The sequence below is a fragment of the Gavia stellata genome, chromosome 5 (assembly GCF_030936135.1).
Source record: "Gavia stellata isolate bGavSte3 chromosome 5, bGavSte3.hap2, whole genome shotgun sequence".
NCBI classification, from domain to species: domain Eukaryota; kingdom Metazoa; phylum Chordata; class Aves; order Gaviiformes; family Gaviidae; genus Gavia; species Gavia stellata.
In genome coordinates, this window is record NC_082598.1 from 14,497,403 (window position 1) to 14,518,192 (window position 20,790).

General features: G+C 40.6%; 1 protein-coding gene across 1 annotated transcript in view; it reads right to left on the minus strand.

Moving 5' to 3' along the window:
• Positions 1–19,659, minus strand: part of STK32B (serine/threonine kinase 32B) — a 188,421-nt gene extending 168,762 nt beyond the window's left edge. Inside the window, exon 1 of the mRNA XM_059817922.1 lies at positions 19,584–19,659. Coding sequence (XP_059673905.1) covers positions 19,584–19,659 — 76 coding nt within the window. The remainder of the gene's footprint in view (positions 1–19,583) is intronic.
• Between the last annotated feature and the right edge of the window lie 1,131 nt (positions 19,660–20,790).

Consider the following 20,790-nt stretch of genomic DNA (forward strand, 5'->3'; position numbering starts at 1 on the left):
TTTCCAACATCAGGAGCATAACTTATATGTTTTAGAGCTTACACACACAACAAACTTCTCTCTAAGACCACCTCACCGACACTCTGTTTTAGCACTTCTTCATGATCCTTGTCATGTCATTCAATGACAAGAGCGCATGATCATCCAGGTAAAAGACTTGCTCTTTGAAAACCTGACAAGAAAATGAGTCAATCACATGGACACCATCTCTGGCATGTTGCAGACAACAGGAACAGGGAGGAGAGCAGGAGCACCCCTCTTGGTAGCAATATGGACATTTGGATTGGATTAAGCTAATCATGACACGTTAGGATAACCTACAAGGCTAGTTTTGTTCGAAGTCTAGTTTTAAGGGCAGTAGAATGAGATAGTCACCTTTGTAGGGGAGTCACAGTACATTTCAGTACAGAGTTTATATGTATTTTACAGAAATTGTTTTATATCAAAGTAGAGATCAAACTCTGATCCCTGTCCCATTAAAAGATACTGACTCTAATACTTGCATTTTCTCCTCATGCATAAGTGAGCACAGACGATAAAGTTAAAGACAAATTTAAAATTACCTGCTAAGCAGGTCTTTTGACTTAGGTAGCAATCCCAGGAAGGAAAAAAATTAGCCTTCTGAAAATAAGTAGGAATAATAATAAACATCCTATGCCAGAAAGATTTAAGCTAATACAATCTAAAGTACAACTGCTATTATTTAAAGGCAAAGCTACTCATTTAAACTAATGAATTTTAAATTGTTTCTTATTAATAAACCAAAAAAAGCCTAAATAGAGCTGGCAGAGCTAGGCAGAAAATACAAGGAACATGAAATGTGTTTTGTCGTTGCAAAAAGTCAGCTGGACAATCTAGTAGGGATCAAGCCCAGGTTGACAGCATGTCCTCATGGACAGTGCAGTATAAAACAGGAAAGAATGACTATCTGTTTAGTGTCACCATTGATGATGTGAGCTGCAAAAATTAACACAGAGGATGATATGCTTTACTTGTCTTTTTTGGGATAATGCAAGGTCTTCAGAAATCCTGATGATGACTAATGGTGCAGGCAATAACCAAGGTGAAGCTCCCTTGACAGGTGCCTAAGATTTAAAATAGCAGCAGCTGAGACAGCTTAAAAGGAAAAAGACAAAATACAATAGTGGCAAGACTGAATGGCGGCTAATAGTGCAAAAACGCAATTCAATTTATAATTCCTGCCCCCAAATATCATCCAAACCAAAAGGCATTAACAAGTTCAGAAAGGCATAGAACTACAGCATAGTGCAGACTCAAAGTGGGGAAAAGACTCAGACTGTGACTAAGAGGAGAGAACCGTGTAGAGCTGACCCCTTGCAGGGGAACCACAGACAAGACATTCTTCTTTTGCTACTTCCATGCCCGTGGACGTGGAGGGGCACTGATCTGATCAGTCTGAAAATAGTAATGTGGTACCATAGACTGAGAGCAAGAACTTGAATGCTGATGATGGGCCATCAGTCTAGATAGTCTTGATTTGTGTCGGTCAGTTTAGTGTAATCCTTCAGCAATGTTATTTTAAAGCAGCCCTTCTCAACGTCTCATTAATCTTCTGTTGTGATGACTGGCTAATCACCCATACATTAAGCTAAAAAGATAATTTGACTTCAAATACAGGAGCTTTCACTTTTAGCTTTAACAGTAAAGTGAAAGGAATTTGCGTTGCTAAATCTACTACTGTTTTTCAACAAGCAGCAAATAGCCACGGATTGTTGTGAAAAGCCTGTAACGACTGATCAGGGATTTTACATATTGGTGTATAACTCAGTGCTATGAAAAATATCGTCAGAAGTCAGATGTTCCTCAGGATGGACTGAAATGTTGTAAAAATTCTCACCTTTTCTACATAGCCATCATCGGTGTCCGTCAATGGCCAGAGCCTGGGTAACCACACAAGCCTAAAGGCCAGAAAAGATTTGGTGGTAGTTGGAAATGGTTAGAAATTAGTGTTGTAGAGATGTTCACATCTGGTGCACAGGATTCATTGTGACTGGCCACATGAAAGCACATGATTCTCCAGTTAGGCTGGCACTGAAATCCCGATGATGTGACATGAACTGAAATTATTAGGTTATTACTAGGTTTGGTGCATTGGATAAAAATGCAGCTGACTTAAGTCCATAACCCTGACCTCATTGCCACATCAAAATAATTAGGATTTAGTTAGGCAGCATCAGATTTTCAGGTTAGTTTACCATAACAGAAGGTATTTGCAACTGATTTAGCTACATCTACATTCTGTTAGCATACAGCATTCAGGTAACATATTTTCTAGTAGAAAGGTTTCTTTTGCATAGACTAACTTGTTTTAGTGGAAAGTAATTGGAACTTCTGATATCATCTTAATCACTCATCCATGTAGCCTATTATAAAGCAGTAATTATAAAATTTTACTATTATAAACTCACAAGTCAGCAAATTTCTTTTTTTTTTAAGATCAGTGAAAGTTTTAATTAAAGATCCCTTTTTGTTGCTATGAAAACAGTTTTGTTTTGTTACAGGACAGAGATTTGGTTCAGAAAAGCTATTAACTTAGTGGCAGCACTGGAAACATCAAAAGTTGTCAAGGAACAATTGAATTTATGTACTAGACCTTATCACAGCCAGTGAATAGCACGGAAGCCTTTGTGCGTCTCCATACTGTTCATAGCTCTGTCGAAGGGTAAACTTGACATTGAAAATAAGGAGAAAAGTTTCAGGACCTGTTCAAACATAAAGTGTCTTTAAGACCTTTCGTAAATGATAAAACGTAACTGCCTTTTATTGAGAAAAGAGGGTTTCTGATTGACGATGTTGCTTACTTATGAATGAGCTGACAAAAAGAATCTCTGAAATCTACTGCAAGGAGAAACAGGTTGACAGGTATGTCCAATAGAAAAGACACTCCTTGAGAAAATATATTGCTAAAATACAGAAAGTCTAAATTCCACTTTAACTGTAATAGACTTCCCTGTGAGATCAGGAAACACATAATAGACAATGACGCATCTTTTTTGGCTAGAAAATGGGAATATTCACCTGTTCAGAGTTACTATGAGAATAACCTCATTAATAACTGAACTGGAGGGCTTTCTAAGGGAAGTTGCTATGGGAATAAAATGTCAAATTTCAGTGGACCAAACTGTTTTCTCCTACAATAACATTTACCAGAGTGATCCTCAGATGAAGGAAAATTCTTTAAATGAAGTTACCAACAAAATCCTCAGTGAGGCATCAGTCAATCTTATCTGCATGGAGGCCTTTATAATGCCAAACACACTAGGGGGAAGCTAAGAAACCTCTTTGCTTTAGGCTTCTTTGGGTGGTGGCTCCGAGACCACTGTTCTTATAGAGTAGGACTCCAGAAAATGAGTCTCAGTGCTATGTTATTGGGAGGTTAGGGAGACACATGAATAGGATTTTACCCAAACACCTAGACAAAGTATGAGTTGTTCCTCTCTTTTTCTTCTAAATTCAGATCCCAAGAGATGAGGAGTCTGTCTCCAAAACTGGAACAGGAAGAATTATCTCTTCTATTTTTTACCACAACTACAAATGAAACACTGGGAGCAAGTAAGGACACTAAAGGGTTGGAAAGATTCACATTTCAATTGGGATCGTCTCCCATTTAGTGTTTTTAAGCATAATCAGCCCCGTGGGCCTCAAATGAATGACGCCAGTTCTAACTTGCAGCAGAAGTGTGCCTGAAGTGCAGAGCAGTAGACTGGTTTTTCATTTGTCGTTGTAAGATTAAAGCTCCTCAGTTTAATAGAAGTGATGTTCCCCCAGGAAAAACCTTTCAAAAGAAGCAGGCAAACCTGCGTGTTATAAATGTGGCTGTCCAGGTCTGGTTTATCTTTTGGGACTTGAAAATAGGATCAAAATTGCAAGAATGTCAAGAATATTTAAGGATCTTTTCTGAAGATGTCCAGGCATTTATGTCTCGTGGCTCTTCCTCATCAAAAAAGTCACAAATATCAACTTGAAAAAACAGCCTGTACCTCTCAGGGCTCTGAGGGCACTAACTGGCCTTGCTGACCATGACCAGCATCCCCTGCCCCACCACCACCATGCTTCCCACTGTGGAATAATTGCTGGAGGTAACTTAGGAATTAAATTTATATTAAAGGTACAGTATTGAAGAAATCTTCAGGGTGGAGTGTGGCGAATATGCAAGGAATCCATCCCACAGAAGTTCCCTAGGCAACCTTAGATGTTGACAACGCCAGGGGAGCTTGGTGCGCTGACTCTAAGAGAAACTACACGGAGGGTGGAGCGGAGTGAAGACACCGCGGCCAGGCTCTGTGATAAGACAGGAACTGGAAGGTACTATGGAAATGACAATCTGCATATTTACTACCCTGAGCTGCATATTTACCACCCTGAGCCAACAGTCTGTCATTTTTTGACAAAATACTATCCTTTGGGTGAACTTTGGTCATTATAATTTCATTATAATACCAGAAAACACACCTCCATCCCAAAGCTACCCACCTCCAAGGTGCGACCACCCCTCACTGAGCTTGCGCTCTGGATTTTTCTTAGTCTATACCTTTAAAAGTAGAATGAGAAACTTTTACACAAATTACAATAGAGGTATGTATGACTAGAGTCACTCAAGCTCCACCTGTAAGGACAAATAATATAAAAATGGCTTAAGAGAGGAAGGATGCCAGGGCAGATACCATCGCAGACCACCTTTGACACCTGGGATCAGTCGACGGGCTGAGCCTCTCTTCCCCCCCACAGGGACGCCTTTGGGTAAGATTCGAACACTTGGTTATACCGAGTGCTTCCCCAGGAAACTTAGAAATCTCTATAGAGTTGCTTTATAACTTAACGCGTTTGTAGCCAGGCTGTATTACTCACATTCTTGGTATTTGCACATGCTTTGCAAGCAGTAATTTTATCACCGGCAATCCATAAGAACTTGTGTATCTGTTGCTTCAATAAACTGCACTATTCACTAATCTAGCCATGAGAGTTCTCATTGAACACCACAAAATCCCTTAAGTGTGGCCGTGCTAGTTCATGGAACGCGACTAGACTGAAAGTGTGCAGTGTTACGAGTGCATCTGTAATCGTGAGAGTTCAATACATTGAACGCGACCGGACTTGTAACACAGAAAAATTGGGCATCACTCAGAATCTAAGCCCAGCCGCCCCCAGCCCCTCTGATATCTGAGGACAAGCTGGAACGCAAGGGGGTTTATTTTCCGCCAAATTGCCTTGCCCTTTAACGCGACACCCACGGACTCAGGAGCCCCATTGCAGCTCAGGCCTGGATCAGACCGCTATGAAACAAGCTGTGCGAGGAAGACCCACGAGGAGCCTGGTTGGGACCTGCCATGGCTTTGCTGAGCTGCACTTCAGCTCAGTCCTCACTCGAGCTAGATTGCAGGTACGTCTGTGCCTGGCCCTGCCCCACAACTACCCTCTGGATCTTGGCTGACCCCACTTACTGTCACAGACCTGCTCCGCTCACCTGGCTTGGGAACGGGGCAGCTGCACAGCAGCGTTTCCAGAGCTACACCCTGGGCCACGGTTTTACAGCAGTGGGATCCAACTGTAAGGTTGCACAGCAGCAGCTGGGGGTAGTATGGGGACTGGAAATGGGAAAAGCTGCCTCTCATTATGGAAAAAGACAGTGCTTAATTAAATTAGCAACACATATAGTGAGGACGTTTAAGTGCCAGCGCTCCAGTACAGAAGAGTTAAAGAAAATTGCGAGTATTCCATTACTGCCCGGCCACAAAGAAGCACCTCAAAGTCCAGCACAAGCTAGATGCCTCTTATACTAGCCAGATTTCCATCCACTGTTGAAATAAAAGAAAAAACTTACTTTTAAGAGTGCTGACCGCCTCCATTAACCCCATCCTTTAGCCCACCCATAGTTATCCATCCACCGCAATTAAATTACTTTCACTACGTACTTCAGCACTCAAGTTGCATCTTACTAATAGGCCTTGTAAAATTTTAAAACTAAGTTATGCTTCTAAAAAAGATAAAATCCATTTTAGGGGTGGAACCTCAAATCTAAACCTCTGAGGTTCCAGAGGGACTGACCTGAATCTAGCTTTAGCTGTTTTTCTGAGTTTTCTGGAGGCAAAAAGGGTCTGCTTTTCGATTCTAGCTAGGATTCTTACTATTTCACTGTGTGAATCATTTAATTTCATAAGAATTACTTTGCTTTGGCCGCCGTTTTGGAGTAAAAGCAGGTCTCCCAAAGGTTTTCTCACCTATATGTTCAAGACCAAACTTTTCTTGATCCAACATGATCAATTTTTCCCAACTTCAGCTGAAGCAATAGCCTGAGTTATTAGTTAACATTAAAACATCTTTCTATTTTGATACTTCACTTTTTGTGACTGTTTTCCTTCAGGGTGTGTAGAAAGGGTGGGAAAAATCCCTGATAGTAACAGCCATATTTAATTCATAAAGAATTTGCAGAATTTCAGTGCAATTCAAATTTCTTCATCTCAAGATTTACAGATAAATATTTGATGATGGAATTGGCAGTTTTGGTACTGAGACTGAAAAAGATGGATTGACTGCTGTACATACAATGGCCATCTAACTGCAGAAGGTTTTTTACTTGGAGCTGATGACTTACTCTCTTATCGTTGCACTACTTGCCTCTGGGAAATCCTTCCAGTGATAAAGTAAAGATGGTTTCAGCCTGATAAAAGTATGCTTATTTACACACCACAAGCAATTACACCAAAGCTGATAGGACCATGCATTGCTGAAAACAGTAAATATGAATAAGGAAATGAGGGCCTTTGCCTTATCTATTCACTGCTAAGATTAGGAGTGAAACATGAAAAATTTAAAGCAAAGCAAACATAGATACACTCACAAAACAAACCAAATTCACCTCATCTCCATTCCTAGGCTTTCATGTCAGCTGGCACAGAAGTGATTGAGGGGAGGAGGAGGAGGACTTCAGACCAGCCACAGTTCCCAGATTATGGCTGGGGGTTGGCATTAACAGCAGAAGGTCAGTAGACTCTCTAAGCCACAACTTCACTTATAAAGATTTACCTTATATCACCACATAACAGGAATAAATAAAAAGATTCATTTGATGTAGAGGGTGTGTAGCTGACGGATATTAATGGAAAGAACATAACTTCTAATTTTAACAGCAGAAGTTATTAGCTGCAAAGCACAAACAAATAGTGAACTGCAGAGGATAAAATTGCTCAATGTAGCAGAAGGTTTGTTAGTCTTAATGCCTGAAACATTTGGTGGTATTAAATGTGCTTATACCAATTCTGTATAATCACAGAAATAGAATCTCAAACAAGTTTAATTATAGATGTTAGATGAAAATAATGAATATTGGTGACTCAGTCCTAGAGTTCCCTACCACATAAACTGAGTTTGTTTTGACGAGAATGAAGTACGTATAAAAATATCTATGTATACATAGAGAGAAAGAGAGAGAACTACTCTCTAAAAATATATGTGTATATGTAAAAATATATGTATATTATATTTTCTTAACTAGGATAAAATGGTAAATCAGTAGATCAGAGCTTCCTCTGGCTGTTTATGAAAAGAATATTAAACAGCCTTGGTTTCTTCACAGTACAAAATGGAAAACCTTCAAAATAGATTAAAAAAAGTTTATTTACCACCACCACCTCTATTTTTTTTTTTTTATTTATCATGTTAATCAACAAATACAGGTGGAAAAAGGACTGGAAATCAGCTTAATATCACTAAGGACTAGAAGCAACATATTGCATATGACAGTAGTCAGCAGTCTTTCCCAGGTGGTCTGCTGGGCTGTATTTTTCTTTTCCAAATTAGAATGGAGGTTCTTTGCAATATCCAGGATATCCCATCACTCAAAACATCAGGATGTCATTGATCCACATATGTCTGTGGGTCAAAAGATGTATATGACCTACCTCACAGAGGAAGGTTAGGAGGCTGAGAACTGATCCTCTAGTTACTCATTAGCATTTGTATGCCCAGGGAAGCATTCAAAATTCTCTGTATCTCACTTGAAACAATGAGAAAATGGAATGCCACAAGCAGTATCTTTTCTCTGTAAGGTACAGCAACTACACTGAAAGGGTGACTTTCTATTAATGCATTTAAGATCCATGCCTGTGCTCCCTCTGACACCTGTGAGATAGACTGATGGCTCCTGGCTTAAGAGAACCAAAGGTCTGAAGTCAGGGCAGCACTCAGCATAAGTGCTTGAAACCACTGAAAACATGGCATTTCTTCACTGCCACATATAACTTAATCTTTTCTAAACAGCAGACGTAACCTCTCCTCACTCTCAGAAAAGCCTTGTGAAAAGCCATTCAGAGAGAAGATGCTATCCTAGCAACAGCTAGAATTCGCCTAGCCACCAGACAAGCTCCACTTGCAGATCCTGCCTCCCACAGCCAGCAGTTACAACTGCCTGGGCAGCTATTCTCTAGCTGCTCTCTTCTCCCGTTCATCAGTAGAGAGTTCCCTAAATCCAAAAGAACAAGGATTGCCCTGCTGAAAGTTTAGATCAGTGGGAAAAGCTATCTGCCCTATGACTCTCTTCCAGCAAAATCTCACAGCACTTAGTGGTGACATTTTTGTTTGATAGAAGATCAATAGATCCTGCAAGAAAGTCTTTCAACACTGAGATTTTTGCGGAGAATTTCACACTAAAAATTTGTTTCTCTTTCTAATGTATTTTTATCTGCTATTATTATATGCACCATAAAACAATCTAGTTTAATAGTTTAGCTTAAAAACTTAAGCAAAAGACCTCAAAGACATGTCACTGAGCTGGAAAAGAGTTGGAAATAATGGCATAATTGGTATACTGTTGCTGAAAAATCACATGTCAAGACTGGGCAGAGAAGAATCTCATGAAGCTGCAAAAGACTTCTGGCTAGCCTGTTCCTCCCGTTCTATCCAAACCAATCTCAGTAAAGGCTAACTTTGTCTTATAGCAATGCCCTGCACATAAGAGTGTGTAGCTATCTCCATAGTTATCATACACTAAACCAGTCAGATATGAAGCTGAACTTAAAATAACTTTTTCCTACTTCGCAGAAAGAATCTTTTGATAAGCTTTTGTTCTTTGACATCAAGCTCTATGTAGCAGATCACAGTGTCTAAGATGTGGTATTGCTCCAAAAGAGTTTGTAGGCTTTACAACTTGGACAAAGATTTATCTAAACCTAACCCCAAAAGGCATAAAAACAATCTTCATAACATAATGTGAAAACAATCCAGGGGGAAGCAGAGGATAGTTTCAGAAAGGTGTGAAGGACACTCAGGAGGCTAATGGTGATTTTGTGATTATATCACATCTCTGTTTTAACAGGGTGGCCAGGAACAGTGTTCATCGCTCAGCAAGGGAGAGAGAACAATATCAAAAGGAAATAATAATTACTGGAAGGATTAACTCAGTTTGCATTTTTAGATCCTAAATGAGGAACAGCAGGTGTTCCCTTATCCCAGCAAAAGCAGGAAAAAGAAGGAAAATATATTTTGTCCATTGCAGTATATTGCCTTGTAGTATATTCGTCTTACTTAATACAACAGTCTTTCTTACACAGAACAGCTTTAGCAATACAATGAGAAAGCCAATGCTCTATTTCTTTCACTATCAAACCAAGCTAAAAATGACAGGACAGAAAAGTACATCAGCTGTAGAGCTTCTCTAAAAGTTTCCAAACTTCAAAGAACTAAAATTAAAATAATTTAAAAGAAAAAGAAAGAAAGAGAGAAAATGAGAGAGAAAGCAGAAATAAACTCAAAAGCAAGAAAATATCGGCAGATAGAAGTAGGAAGCTAAAAAGCACGGATTTAACTCATCTTTCAATTTGAGTCAGATAAACAAACTGTAGGCTAGATTTGACGAATATGTCCAAACCAAACATTTTCAAAATAGAAAAAGATAGAAAAGGATTAATGAAATATAAAATACAGACATCTATATTATGATATGATATTATGAAGAAAATATTTATGGGGATATAAAATTTGGGAAATAAATTTCGGATTCATCAACTATGTTTAGTTATCATTAAAGTCTTAAAAATCTGTATAATAGGCTGCCACCAACTCTAGTAATTCTTTCTGAGAAGGGTTCCTTCAATCTAAATCTTTGTCTTAATTATGGAATGAATGTAAATAACTTATGTGTCTATATTGCACTTAACAACCATGTCGGAAAATAGGGTACAACATTTCTAAGAATAAAAGTATTATAGAATTTGATATTCTTGTGTCAAGACCTGTGACAGAGATCATAGAAAAGGGGTGTAGGATAAAAACTGATTATAGATAGAGAGAATCTTCTGCTAGTTATAGCAGAAACTAATCATATGCAAAACTGAAAAAAGAACCCTGATGGACTGAATACAAGTGAAATAAATTGAAATCATAGAGTCATAGTATCATTTAGGTTGAAAAAGACCTTTAAGATCATCAAGTCCAACAGTAAACCTAACACTGCCAAGTCCACCACTAAACCATGTCCCTAAGGGCCAAATCTCCAGTAAGCTTTCCTTGGTTGCGTACTGCTAGGTTCCCTGACAGACAAAGAATGCCAGACTGGAAAATACAGAAAGTTGACAGCCTCCAGAACCGAGGCAGTGTTTTAAGAAGAGACATCAGATTTTTATGAACATTTTTTTACGGAGTTCAAATTTCCAGTGGTTAAAAACAAATCCATCCAATTGCCTCAAAAATCCTAGCCTGTCCATTCAGACTGTTTTGTTTACTTATGAAAATATACAAGTTGATAAGAGTCAATGTGGAATTTAAGAAAGCTAAAGATGAGGTCAAACTGACCAGGTGAGAGACGATTACAATGTAAACAAGTCTTCTGGTTATTGGTGTGGAAAATAACTTATTTGGGAACAAAAGGAAGAAAGTCCTCATTTCTGTGATACAAAAGTACACCCCTACTCTTAAAGTCCCTTCTTACTGGACACTTCAAGTGAATGCTGACTGCCTAAGCGAATAGGCCAATATATAACACTAAGATTTTCCTGAGGACAACCTGAAAACAGGTCACATGCTGCACTTTCATTGTATTTGTCAGACTCTGGTAAGTGAGAAATCTGAAAGGGAAAGCCTGGTAGTAGTCACCAGGGAAGCAATAGATGCCTTCGTTCTTTCCTCTTTTCTCCAGAAATTTGTATTTTATAAAGGTACAGTACTAGTATCTATCAAAAAAAGCCTTTGCATACAGGAAGTACAATAAAAGCCCATCTACTACATTAGACAAAGAGTAAGAACTTGAAGTGTACAGTATAATGTTGTACTGTATACACATGAGGTATCATTTATACAGTATAAGGTTCATTTCTAAGAGTTTTAAATGAAGTCAAAGGATGTTCCATGAAATAGTGTATTAAGAGAATCAGTTCTAGCTCTTGATAAATGTATTAACACTCAACCTCCTCTTGTACTGAGAAGGTGTAGGCATCTTAGGCCCCATAAGTGCTCATCTGCAGCTACTGTGTGATATGAACCGGCATTTCTGCTAAAGGAACTAGTTTCCTGGGATCAAATGCAGACAAATAAAAGCCAGTGTTATTCTTCAACACAGTTAATGTACTAGAGACTGAACCCCAGAGAGTAAACGAGCTTTGTTCTTCTTTAACCAAAGGACAAAAAAATCAAGACATTTGCCTGTTCTGTTTCTGCAAGCAGCCTCTATTTGTTATTCATGCCAAACTGTGATTGAGTCCAAGGAAACTCAGAACATGATTTAGTTAAGAAAGCAACGTTTATTGCTAGCACAAGTTTTTGATCTTTGCAGAATAATAATCTTTTACTTTTTCCTGTTACAAGGAAGCTTACATGTACACACGTACACAGTGTTCACAAGTACAACAGCAAATTCAGCAAGAGCTCAACATAGGCTTACCTTGGGCAGTAAGTAATGCAGTTTAAGGTAATCAATTTAACTAGTTCGTGAAATTAAGCAGAACTGTGCTCAAGAGAGATCAGGTCTCCTGATGTGCTACTACTGCTGCTCTTCCCCCTCCAGAAAGTCCATGCCTCTCCTGCTAGCTTCAGTGGATAAGTCCCCTACCTTTTTTCCCTTCCTCTCACAAGTTTTACCACAATAGGATACTGTGGACCTCCACTACCAGGCTGAACTTGAAGTTGTCCTTTTCCTTTGAATATCCTCTTGGAAATTTTTGCTTTGTATTGATTGATCTCAGGAGCAACCTTTTCTCTTCTACACCCTTCCCACCATCTCAGCATTAGCTCACTCTAGCTAAGTCAAAACACTGTGAAACCTCCAAAATGAATTTGACAATCTTTTCCTCTTTTCCACCCTTCAGTGCTTGGTCCCAGGTGCCCACTAGGTTTTGCATCAGGAAGATTTCTGCTTTCCCAGCCTTGCTGTTTAACCAGGAAGCTAGAAAAAAGTGAGTCTTGTGCTTGGCCAAAAAAAATCCTCCCTTCTTCATTCTTATGCCAACATTCAGAAGAGATTCTACAAAGACAGTCCTGGTAAGGTAGGACCTACTTTCTTTGAGTATCTATGAGCAAGATCGTAATATCTTACTATTTTTTCTTTCAAAGATTTTCTCAGTTATTTTCTAATTCAGTCAGGTACAACATTTGATTCCAGGCTGAACTTCCTCCATTTATTGGACTGTTACTCAAGGTTCACAAAAAACTGCATTTCCACATCACTGCTAGCTTTGTAACCCACATCCACATCAAGGAATTCTTTCACTTTCATGCCAGATGCTATCAGTGACCCAGTGGATGTCACACTGGAACCCGATGGGAGGAGATAGGCCTGTTCCCCTTGTTCAATGTCAGAGGGGAGTGAGTGCAACCAGCCTCATGATCTTCCCAGCAGAAGTGAAAGACTGACCTTTTGAACTCTACTGGAAGTGAAGCCAATATTGAGGAGTAGAGTCAGTTTAATATCTCTGTACACCACTTGTCCATAAGAAAACCAGGACTTTTCAGTGTGCTGATTCTTCCACCATTCAGCTTCCCCAGTCCTGCAGAACACAGCTCTATGAAAGCCTGCCCTTTTGGCATCGAAAACCACAGCAGCACAGCTGAAGGAGCAGAGCCTTACCCTTCCACTGCAAGAAACATCTGTGGGCAGGGATGGGAGACAGTTTATGAATTTGTAAAGGAGTGATTGCAAAAGCGATAGTGTTGAGATTTAGACAATAATCTTGTTTTCTCACAGTTTATTTCACATTCAGAGTTTTCCCTGATCTTGGATAGGAGTCTCTAAGCTTGGAAGCGCCGGATTCAACCTGCTTTTCTTTAGAGTACCCTGTAGGAAAGGGGAATCCATGATCTAGTATTAAATTTCACCTATAATTATCATTTAGTGTCTGAAGAGGTCCATTTCATTTGTTTACCTTATACCAAAGCTTTAAGAAGACTGAGTCAGGAAGATAATGGCTAATGATGGTTGCAATGCAATATTTCTCTGAACCTCCCTTGGCACAGACCATGCAAACTCTTGACAACAGTTTGGCAGTTGGTACCTCTGTGACTGCCTGGAATTACATTGTTCTTCTGTGCTCTCCTTTCTGTCTATATGTTCCTACTGTCTCATACCATGCTCTAACTGCAAGCTCGACACTGATCACTATTTTGTTCTGTGTTTGTACAGACACTAGCATTATTGTTTCTGAAATGTATTGCATTACACATTATGATGACTTCATGTCTAAAGTTCAATAAATGGAAAATAAAACTGTATATAATTCAACATGGTCATAAAACAAAAACTAAAAATCCAATGGTCTGGATCTCATTTATCTAAAACCTTGATATCCAGCATAAAATAATGCCTTCAACAGCTATGTTTTATTCATTTTTTGACACAGAACTGCCTTCGAGCATTTTTAAGTCACAATGTGGTTTTCCTACCCTATACAATTCTAAAAGGGAATTGGAATATTCATCCTTGCCAAGGAAGAAGTAAAATGATATATAACCCACCACAGAAATTGCATGAGCAAACCAAAAATCCAGCAGAAATATTATTCGCACCCTATGTTTGTTACTTTCACTAACAGAAGGTATTTAGATTCTAAACCCTTTCTTTAACTGTTCTGTTGGGCTATATTTTATGAAACAATTAGTTTGAAAAGTGTATGTTATTAGCCTCCTGATTTGTGCTCTTTGCAGTTGTTATATGACTGCCTCAGACATTATCCATTACAGCTTTGTGGCGGCAGGCTGATGAGCACTATCATATCACTGACAATAACTGGACACTGCATACTCTGTTTTGAATCTGACTCATTTTGACTTTTAACCATTTCTTTAAATTAGTTCCAAGTGAAACCCTTGCGTGTCATTTTTCCCTACGTCACTTTTACAGATCTTCAGTTTTCACTGCCCTTTATATAAACCCATTTAGCTGAATTTAGCTACCTGAACCATATTAGTTGCAGGCCTTTTTGTTAGGATCTGTATCTATTTTTTATGCTTTTAGTACAAGATGGCCTTTTCAGCAGCTGGTCATTTAATAATGACTTTTTCTGCATCTTGCCAACAACTTAAAATCTTTCATTTAAGCTGAAGGCTTTTTTAAAGAGGAGAGGTAGAAATCAATTTTAAATTACAACGTCAAATTTAAAGTTTAACTCCAGAGGATGGATGCTATATTCTCTAGCACATAAGATTTCCATTGAGCTCTGTAGTTATGGCACTATAGCAGAATGAAGCCTTATGACTCAGGCAAAGCAATGGGACTTCAGCACTTCCTTGAAGTCAAGCAGACACACAAGCACTACAGTGAATCAGGGACTGGCCATGTAGAAACAAGCCAAGACATGTTGCTATGCCTCATTTCCCTCACACAAGCCTACGGTACTGAGGCACAGCATTGCAGCACTACTGACCTCCGCAAAGGAGTGTTCAACATCTATAGATTCAGGATGCTCAGTGAAAGACTCTTTGGAAATAAATATTTGCTTTAAATGTAAAGCCATATACTATAAAAATAAAAACAAACTCTTTAAAAGTTCAGTGCACTCGTTTCTAAAAGTAACTGTAGCAAAACTGACTTTTTAAGCCCCAAATAATCAAATACAACTGCCATATCACTTCAGAGAACCAACTTCTTGCCTTTAACACTTTTGTTTCTTATCCTTTCCTCTGTATCTTCCACCACAATATAGGGAAATATGTTATTACTGTTTGGTAGTAGCCCTATCTCTCTTGAGTCAGCTCTTTTCTAAATTACTGTTTTCTACTATTCCACTTTCACCTGTTAAATAGCATTGAAGTTTTAGCAGAGCACAGCCAAGCAAATCCAGCATGAAAGATACTCTTTATAGTCACTACGTTATTGCTAACATATTTGTTACTTGTGATATTTGCTAAGAATTTGCAAATAACATTTACCAATGGTGAATATTCCCCTCACCCTTCTGTTGCCATTCTTGTGAACTTATTGCTGTTTCTGAAGAGATGAACATGAGGAAAGATGTACTCCTTTTCTCTCCTGATATTAGTACTGTATACAACTATTCAGGAGAGGATAGTTATTATGAGAACAAGACATATTCGAGGTAAAGAGAGTCAATGTTCCTTTGCTTCATCAGTATTAACCAAAATGATACTGTTTTCCTTTTACCTGAGTGCTGAATTGACTACACAATCAGCATAGTATCTAGCTTGAAAACACTTTCTAAATGTCTGAAAAAATGTTATAGTTCCATGCCAGCAAAGTATCTAGCTTTGATTAGAGGTAGCGATGCCGCTACACCAGACCTGGTTGTCTATCCAACCTAAAGAGGAATAAAAATCAAGACATGAAAAATGTTTTTCCATTGAGTTTCTTTAGCCAGAGTATAAGCTCTAGGCAAACAAAGCACTGTATTCACTGGATTTTCCTAGCTGTTGTTGTGCTTTAACCTAGGCTAAGAAGAAAAAAATGAGATAAATACAGCATATGTTTACCACAAGTTGTTCGTGCAAGAGTAACCAGATACTTTTCCTTGATGAGAAACTTTTTTTGTAGACGGTAGAGTTGGCTTAGACTTAATTTTTCTCAATTTCAGTGAAGTGATATATAAGAAAGTATAAGCAAAGCTGAACAAGGTGAGGATTAACTGGCAAGTTATTTTGAAATGGGAATTATGAGGCTGACGGGGGTTAAGAGCAAAGGAGATGAAGTCTGGAAATGATCCAGCTGAATATTTACACAAAATATTTAGTGGACTTGATAACTGGCATGGATCTGATGAGAGTGGTGATAATATAAAACATTGGTAAAGCAGTGGAGAATCAGAGCATCACAAGAAAAGAAGTGGGTGATCATCTTTGAGAATATGAATAATAGAAATGGACCGAAATTCAGTCATGCAAAATGCAAGGTCATGTACACAGGAACACCAAAAATTTCTGCTGTAGATTGGAGGTCATCAGTGGAAATTACCGAATGGGGCACTAGTGGGCTAAGTGATCACAGGGTGACTGAACTATCCACATGACACGTCCATGAAAAGGGCATATGTAGTTATAGGCTGTACCAGGAAAGTTATTTCCAGTAGAGATCAGGACGTATTTTTTTCCAGCACAAGGTCCTGGTGAAAACTCACCTGCAATTTGTGTATAATTTGGGTTATCTGTGTGCAATCAAGACAGGTTTAAATGCATACAGATGAGGGGCACAGGGAATGAAAAAGCAGTAGAAATAAGAGAAAACTGGAAGAGGTTTTCTTACAAATTAAAGAGTGAGAGGGGGCATTTTTGCTATCAATGCAGTGGAGGAATCATGGAGGGTGGAGAGCTGTTTAAGCTAACAAAAAAGTTGAAATAAACATAAATCTTATAAATAGGTTAAGAATCATTTAATCAGGAAAACAGATGTTTCTAACCATTCAAAGAGTGAAGTTCTGGAAGATCCTTCTAACAAAAATAGAGCATAAAGAACAAATATAGCTAGTTTAAAAATGGTAAGTATTATGGCCTTTTAAAAGATCAGTGTATGATAATGATGTGTTATACTGTCTGTGATAACTGGGGATTCACAGCATGTAGTGCAGCCTTCTGGCTGGACCATTTTTTATTATCCTAAGTATGGCGGGGAGTCTACATACAACTTACAGTCTTTAGACCTACTCAGTGGATCAACACCTATTCTCATTAGACAGAAAGCATGAGTTGTAACTCTAGAGCAGGTACTATATAGGCTTGTTAGGCAGTACCTGGGTGCTCTTCATGTACTATTTCCATATATTTCTTTGTTAAGTGGTACACTGAATAAGTAAGTTTTTCTATGATTTACGAAGTGACAATAAATGGTTTTAAACCTCTTCTTCCAAAATTTGTGTTTTATTCTACATTCATCATTAACATGTACGAACCTAAAATGACAATACTTTTTTCTGCTTGTTTTTCTCATTTTAAACGGCAGCTGTGACATTACACACAATACACCAAATAGCTTAGTTTCTACTATGCCTACATATTCATACACAACTCATTTATTCCAGTTCTCTTTGAATTGATAAGCATTGTCATTCATAAGCAAAATTATACCATCTCAAGAAACAAATCTACTTTCTCTTTCTATACTTTTTCTTTTACTTTTTTTTTTTATTTCATATTGAGTCCAATATTGTAGAAAACAGTGGCTCTTGTAGCTACTAGTGGGGATATGAAATACAGCTTGATTTTGGATTAAACCTTGTAAGATATATTTTTAAAGAGGAGATATTTTCCTATATTATTTAGGTACTTGGGAAAATGCCATCCTGAGTAATAATTTGTAAGTAGTATAGGAAACAGGTTATTGTTTCAAAAGCAATGGAACCTTCTGAACTAGATGGTTGTGCTAACCATAGTATCTTAAGAGGAAAAAAAGAGATGATGTTAGGAATGTTCATAATGGGAAAAAACCCAGAACAAAACAAAACAAAACCAGGCAAAGAATAAATAATGAACTAATAGAAATCCATACATATTTTATGTGCTTTTTTTAATTAGGTATTAATAATGGCTACATTACAGAAATGTTTTCCTGAGGGGAAAAGAACTAAGTGGCATGAAGTCTTCTCTGCAGTAATTTACTATTGAACTTTGTTCGTTTTGTTCAAAAACTGATCACAGCCTTGTCTCATGGAAAAGAAAAAAGTGGAAATAATTCGTGGAAACTGCTAACTAAAGAGAGCCCAATCAGAAGTCTTACAAAGGCAAAGGCATGGCTATTTTTTTACCTTAGGGTGTCTAGACAAGATTAACACGATGCTTTCACTCTTGGGTAATTCTTGGTGAGTTACCTCAAGGTTTACAAGACTAATTGTGCACGATCAAGATTTTATCTGGGGGGGAGGTGTGGGGATGTGGGGGGTTCTTTCTCTGTCACTTGTTTACATAGCGTGACCTATGGTAAATGACTGAAATTTTATATCAGTACAAGAAATTCACAGCTATTACACCACAATACACAAATAGTAAATAATCCGTCCCACTCTCCACCCAAACAATGAGTCTTGTAAACTAAATCTCATCAAATACCTCTTCGAGCTTTGTCAAGGAGTAGGGAATGATAATTGTGTCTTAAACGCAAGTAAATGTGTATTCACCATATTAAGCACTTCACATGCATTTAATATATGTCCTCCCTATTACCAAAACAATACAAGTATCTCCATGTGTCCTGGACATATAGGGAAGAGTATACATGTTTTTGATTTGTTATAAACCTCAGAAAGCCAGAACAATGTGACGGTCTGTTGAGACACAATCACCTCCTAATGAAATATATTGGGAACTATTGGGAAAGGAATATACTCAAGCATCAACCATCTAGCTAGGCAACAACATCTGTCCCATAAGTAACATTTAAAACACTTCTAGTCATAACATACAAATACCTGCTTCCTAAGAGTGCAGTGTTCTCTTTGCTTCAAAAGCCAAAATGATTGTAACTGAAACGCAGTCACATAATTTCAGTTACATATGGACTACATATGAAAATGACATGGAAATGCATAAATAGTGAAGAAACACCATATTTTATGCAAACTTTTCCATTGCCTTCCAAAAACTTTACAAGATACACTTTCTTACGACAAATTATCTAGGCAGGGAGACAAATCTCAGAGTAATAGAACAAGCTAAAAAAAAGTTTCAGAAAGTAAAGGTGATGGAAGCAGTACATCAGTACATCTCTCAGTACATGACTGAGAGAGACATCACCATTTAAAATGGGCAGGTGGGCAAAGAGTCCACTATAAATGAAAACAAAAAAGTGGGCACCCATCTCTAAAATGATGCCTGTTCATAAACGCGTGTATGAAGTTACCTGCCATGTGCTTAAACCCCAAGCGACGGTGCACTAGACTTCAGATGAGCTCGGCTAAAAGCAAATACCCGGCAATCGGTGTGAACGGCTAAACAAAGGTGGGCTTTCCCTCCTCCTTCCCCGGGCAGCGCACCCCACAGCAGACAGCCCGCTGGAGGATCTATTCCGAATGGCTCCCCGGAGGGAGCCGGGGGGAGGCAGACGCCAGCCCGGGGCAGGGGGTGCTGCCCGCGGCCCCCAGGTGGAACACGACGGCGACGAGCGGGGCGCGCGGGCGCGGTACCGTGGACAGCTCCGCACTCACCGTCCTCGTTCTCGTCGAAGACGGGCGCCCTGTGGGAGTGGCTGCCCCCCATGTTAGTCCGCGGCCGGCTCCGCATCCCCCGCCGCCAGCATCCCGCGGGGCGCGCCGGCAGGCACCCCGGCGCCGGGGCAGCCGCCCGCCCGCCGCCGCCGCCTCCCCAGCCCCAGCCCCAGCCCCAGCCCCGGCCCGGCCCGGCCGGGGGAGGCTCCGCAGGGCTAGCAGTCACCCTGCGACATGAAAGCGATCCGTCTGCCCCTGGCAGAGATCGCTGCTGGCTGGCGCGCACCCACTTGGCCCGTCTCTCATCGCGGAGGGGCAGGGGAGGGAGGGAGTTAGGGGAGGAGGGAGGGAGGGAGGGAGGGAGGGAGGGAGGGAGGGAGGAGGCGGAGGTCCTGCTGCTGGTGGCGGCTTTTGGTGAGCGGTAAAAGCTGGATCTACCTGGATCCTCGCGGATCCTCCCTCCGCTTTTCCTCCTCCCAGACCTCCGCTGGGGAGCGCGGAGCCCCCGCTCCTGCCCCGGCAGAGGGGCCGGCACCCGCGCCCTGCGCTGCCCGCCGCCCCGGCGGCGCTGTCTGATGGGGGCGGAAGGGAGCTGCTCCTGCGGCCCGGAGAAGCTGACCTGTCCCCGGCGGAGCTGGCCGGCGCCGGCACCGGCAGCTGAGGGCTCCCGGGACCCGAGGCGGGTGAGGGGCTGGGAGGGGTAAGCGCTGCCTTGGGGCGAGATGATTCTCTTTTGCCTCCCGCCTGGGGGTTCTCCCCCCGGCAGCGCGGGGGGACGCGGCCAGTTGACCGAACTTCACTGAGTTTACAAAGGGGAAAAGGAAGAAAAAGAGAGACATTCCCCCCCGCCCTTCTTCTTTCCGCTGGGGCCTCCCCCGGAGCGCTGGGAGACAGGCCCCGGCGGGGCTGCCCTCGGCCGCGGGGCAGCGGAGGCTGCGCTCGGCCGGCGGAGCGGGGGCCGCGGGGGAGCAGGGGCGGGCCGCTGGGGCGGGGCGGGGCGGGGCGGGGCGGGGCGGGGCGCCCACCCGGCCCGGCCCCACACCGCCACCTGCCGGCGGGACGGGGCTGTCCCCCGGGCGGGCCTGGCGGAAGGGAGGGGGGAGCTTTGGCATTGTCTTTCTGGACGTGCAGTAAATACATATGTGTGTGTGTGCGTGTATATATATATACACACACGCCAACGTGTGTATCTTGAAATGACTCCACT